The following is a 4,737-nucleotide window of genomic DNA, read 5'->3' on the forward strand; positions in this document are numbered from 1 at the left end:
TGTGTGTGTGTGTGTGTGTGTGTGTGTGTGTGTGTGTGTGTGTGTGTGTGTGTGTGTGTGTGTGTGTGTGTGTGTGTGTGTGTGTGTGTGTGTGTGTGTGTGTGTGTGTGTGTGTGTGTGTGTGTGTGTGTGTGTGTGTGTGTGTGTGTGTAGAGTGGGGCAGCACAAAGACAGGAGAGCAGGAGGATTTAATCGTCACGGCTCTGAACTGTGTTCTCAAAGTCCCCCAGTATCTACCACAGGAGCAGAGGTTCGACATCCGAGTCCTGGTGAGTAAAACACACACACACACACACACACACACACACACACACACACACACACACACACACACACACACACAACCTCACTGAAGGAGCCGTAAAAGGGTCAGTGATAAATAAGCAAGATGAGCACTTCAAAAAATATGTTTTCAAGCAGCATCATGTTTGTTAAAATGTACATTTAGTATTTTTGTTGGTTTTATATCATTTGAAATTATATTTACACCATTTCTTACCAAAAGTAAGACTGAATGCTCCTGAAAATGTCAAATGGTGTAACCACAAAAGAATGATACATATTTTATCCACATGGAAAGAAAGAAAGAAAGAGTGAAAGGAAGAAAGAGAGAAAGGAAGAAAGAGAAATAAGGAAAGAGAGAGAGATAGAAGGAAAGAAGGAAAGAAAGAGAGAAAGAAGGAAAGAGAGAAAGAAGGAAGAGAGAGAAGAGAGAAGGAAGAGAGAGAGAAAGAAGGAAAGAGAAAGAAAGAGAGAAGAAAGAAAGAGAGAAAGAGAAAGAAAGAGAGAAAGAAGGAAAGAGAAAGAAGAGAGAGAAGGAAAGAAAGAGAGAAAGAAGGAAAGAGAGAGAAAGAAGGAAAGAGAGAAAGGAGGAAAGAAGGAAAGAAAGAGAAAGAAGAAAGAGAGAAAGAAGGAAAGAAAGAGAGAAAGGAAGAAAGAGAAAGAAGGAAAGAGAGAGAGATAGAAGGAAAGAAAGAGAGAAAGGAGGAAAGAAAGAGAGAAAGAAGGAAAGAGAGAAGAAGAAGGAAAGAAAGAAGGAAAGAGAAAGAAAGAGAGAAGGAAAGAAAGAGAGAAAGAAGGAAAGAGAGAGAAAGAGAGAAGGAAAGAAAGAGAGAAAGAAGGAAAGAGAAAGAAAGAGAGAAGGAAAGAAAGAGAGAAAGAAGGAAAGAGAAAGAAAGAGAGAAAGAAGGAAAGAGAAAGAAAGAGAGAAGGAAAGAAAGAGAGAAAGAAGGAAAGAGAGAGAAAGAAGGAAAGAGAGAAAGGAGGAAAGAAGGAAAGAAAGAGAAAGAAGAAAGAGAGAAAGAAGGAAAGAAAGAGAGAAAGATAGAAAGAGAAAGAAGGAAAGAGAGAGAGATAGAAGGAAAGAAAGAGAGAAAGGAGGAAAGAAGGAAAGAAAGAGAGAAAGAAGGAAAGAGAGAAAGAAGGAAAGAAAGAAGGAAAGAGAAAGAAAGAGAGAAGGAAAGAAAGAGAGAAAGAAGGAAAGAGAGAGAAAGAGAGAAGGAAAGAAAGAGAGAAAGAAGGAAAGAGAAAGAAAGAGAGAAGGAAAGAAAGAGAGAAAGAAGGAAAGAGAGAGAAAGAAGGAAAGAGAGAAAGGAGGAAAGAAGGAAAGAAAGAGAAAGAAGAAAGAGAGAAAGAAGGAAAGAAAGAGAGAAAGATAGAAAGAGAAAGAAGGAAAGAGAGAGAGATAGAAGGAAAGAAAGAGAGAAAGGAGGAAAGAATGAAAGAAAGAGAGAAAGAAGGAAAGAGAGAAAGAAGGAAAGAAAGAAGGAAAGAGAAAGAAAGAGAGAAGGAAAGAAAGAGAGAAAGAAGGAAAGAGAGAGAAAGAGAGAAGGAAAGAAAGAGAGAAAGAAGGAAAGAGAAAGAAAGAGAGAAGGAAAGAAAGAGAGAAAGAAGGAAAGAGAAAGAAAGAGAGAAAGAAGGAAAGAGAAAGAAAGAGAGAAGGAAAGAAAGAGAGAAAGAAGGAAAGAGAGAGAAAGAAGGAAAGAGAGAAAGGAGGAAAGAAGGAAAGAAAGAGAAAGAAGAAAGAGAGAAAGAAGGAAAGAAAGAGAGAAAGGAAGAAAGAGAAAGAAGGAAAGAGAGAGAGATAGAAGGAAGAGAGAAAGAAGGAAGGAAATAAGGAAAGAGAGAAAGAAAGAGAGAAGGAAAGAGATAGAAAGAAGGAAAGAAAGAAAGAAAGAGAGAAAGAAGGAAAGAGAAAAAGAAGGAAAGAGAGAAAGGAGGAAAGAAAGAAGGAAAGAGAAAGAAAGAAGGAAAGAAAGAAAGAGAGAAGGAAAGAAAGAGAGAAAGAAGGAAAGAAAGAGAGAAAGAAGGAAAGAGAGAAAGGAGGAAAGAAAGAAGTAACCACAAAAGAATGATAAATATTACATATTTTATCACCTACAGTGTATTTAAGTGGACTTATACTAATAATGACTTCATTTAAAACATGTAAATGGTTCCTGATCTCCATGGTTACCAGATGGAATGTAATATTGATAACAATTGTATTCCATTACCTTTATTTAATATAAAGTTATAATGTAAGATCATGCCAAACTAGTTGATATGGTGTTTTATTGACAATTTACTGTTTTTAAGCAAGTTGAATTATTTGGTACAAAGTTTTTATGGTTACACCACTTAGACATTTTTACCATAATCCTCTAATATATTCTCTCTAAATGGATTAAAAGCAGAAATTTGATGCTGAGTCCACAAAAAAAGAATGTGTGCAAGTTATTCATACGTTTATTTTATCATTTTAACCCTTTAAATTTAAACTAAACCACATGGACACAAATAACATCATTGACCCAAATGTGAAATGCTGCCACACTTATGTTAACACTCTGTTTCTGTGTGTGTGTGTGTGTGTGTGTGTGTGTGTGTGTGTGTGTGTGTGTGTGTGTGTGTGTGTGTGTGTGTGTGTGTGTGTGTGTGTGTGTGTGTCTCTGTCTCTGTTTCTCTGTGTGTGTGTGTGTGTGTGTGTGTGTGTTTCTCTCTGTGTGTTTGTGTCTCATCCAGGGTCTCGGCCTGCTGATCAACCTGGTGGAGTACAGCGCCAGGAACAGGTACGGCCTCATGGAGATGGAGATGGAGGGAGGTCAGGGTCCCTGCGACTCCACCGTCCTGCTCAACCCTCCGCACCTGGAAATAGCCAGCACCGGCCCGCTGAGCGCCATCGCTGCACTTGTACAGGTGTGTGTGTGTGTGTGTTTGTGTGTGTTCACAACTCAGAGAGAAGGGGCTGAACAGTAAAAACCAGCTGTTGTAGCATTCGTCTTAAATTATACATCACACATCTCAAATAGACAGATAGATATACACACACATTACACTAGTACACACACACACACACACACACAAGCCCAAATACATCTCCCCCATATCTATGACCACATACACATTCATAGCCATAAAAGCTTTAAAATATAAACCTATAAATCTCAGACTGAAGGAAGAAGATGGATTGTTTCTGGACTGACGGGAAACTAAGTAATTGGACGGTTTTAATGATGTCATCCTGCGTTAATAGGGCTACGTGTGTGTGTGTGTGTGTGTGTGTGTACCTTTCTTCCTTCCTTCTGTCCTTCCTCCCTCCCTCCTCTCTTTCTTTCATTCCTCTCTCTTTCCTTCTTTCCTTCATTCCTTCATTCGTTCCTTCTTTCCTTCTGTCCTCCCTCCCTCCTTTTCTCTTTCTTTCCTCCCCATTAACTTCCTTCTTTCCTCTGTCCTTCTTTCCTCTTTTCCTTTCTCCCTCCATCCTTCCTTCCTTCTTCCTTTCCTTCCTCCCTCCTTCCTTACTCCTTTCTTTCTTTCCTTCCTTACTCCTTTCTTTCCTTCCTTCCTTCCTCCTTCCTTTCCTTCCTACCTCCTTCCTCCCTCCTTCCTTACTCCTTTCTTTCCTTCCTTCCTTTCTTCCTTCCTTTCCTTCTTCCCTCCCTCCTTACTCCTTTCCTTCCTTCCTTCCTTCCTTCCTCCTGTCCTTCCTTGACCAGAGGACAACAGGAGGGTTAAATAAATTAAAATAAATAAACATATAAAGCTGCTTTTCTCACTGCATCATTTAACACTGTGGTGAATAAATCTATATAAAATACTTCCTCACTTTCCTTTTAATGGCGTTTAGTTGCAAACAGTGTTTTATGTGTCAGCTTTTAAATGATTAATAATAATAATTCACATTTCTGCCTTCGGCTCTGAAACTGACGGAGGTGGATTGAATTTCATTTTGTGTTTAGCGAAGCACAAACAGCCTCAGAGTAATGAATGCAGCAGGTGCTCCATACGTTCTGTGCTGTAAATTAATAGTCGCGTTATCGTCCGCAGCGCTCGGGATTCGTCTCATCGGAGTTGGGGGTTGTTTTTTTTTTGGTTTTGTCTCCGATGCTGCAGCAGCTCGGGTTTCTTCCCCCCATGAGCGCCATTAAAGCTTCATTCAAATCGAATCATCTCGTCTTAATTGCATTTGTCTGGTGCTCCTCATCCAGACGCACTTCCAGCGAGGTCAACTGTGGAGTGAGAGGAACGAGAGGAGAGACGGGAAATGAACGATAGACAGAAGTAAAAATAGAAGTCAAAATAGTTTTTCAGCCACATTTTTAACACATTAGACTAAAATATTCATCAAAAAGTCAAAATATATGGGACAGTTTTTGTTTATATGACTGTTGAATTTAAAGTTAAACAACATAATCTTCTAGTTTGGACACATTTTGGAGGGAAAAATCATCTGCTCCTCGCTACTTTTTGATGCCT

At 39.2% G+C, this 4,737-nt stretch overlaps 1 protein-coding gene across 1 annotated transcript in view; it reads left to right on the forward strand.

Moving 5' to 3' along the window:
* Positions 1 to 3,177, forward strand: part of LOC133977127 (wings apart-like protein homolog) — a gene marked incomplete at its 3' end in the record, with an annotated part of 46,505 nt that extends 43,328 nt beyond the window's left edge. Inside the window, 2 exon segments of the mRNA XM_062415263.1 lie at positions 154 to 269; positions 3,004 to 3,177. Coding sequence (XP_062271247.1) covers positions 154 to 269; positions 3,004 to 3,177 — 290 coding nt within the window.
* Positions 3,178 to 4,737: the final 1,560 nt, after the last annotated feature.

Source organism: Scomber scombrus, unplaced genomic scaffold, assembly GCF_963691925.1.
Source record: "Scomber scombrus unplaced genomic scaffold, fScoSco1.1 SCAFFOLD_109, whole genome shotgun sequence".
Classification (NCBI taxonomy): domain Eukaryota; kingdom Metazoa; phylum Chordata; class Actinopteri; order Scombriformes; family Scombridae; genus Scomber; species Scomber scombrus.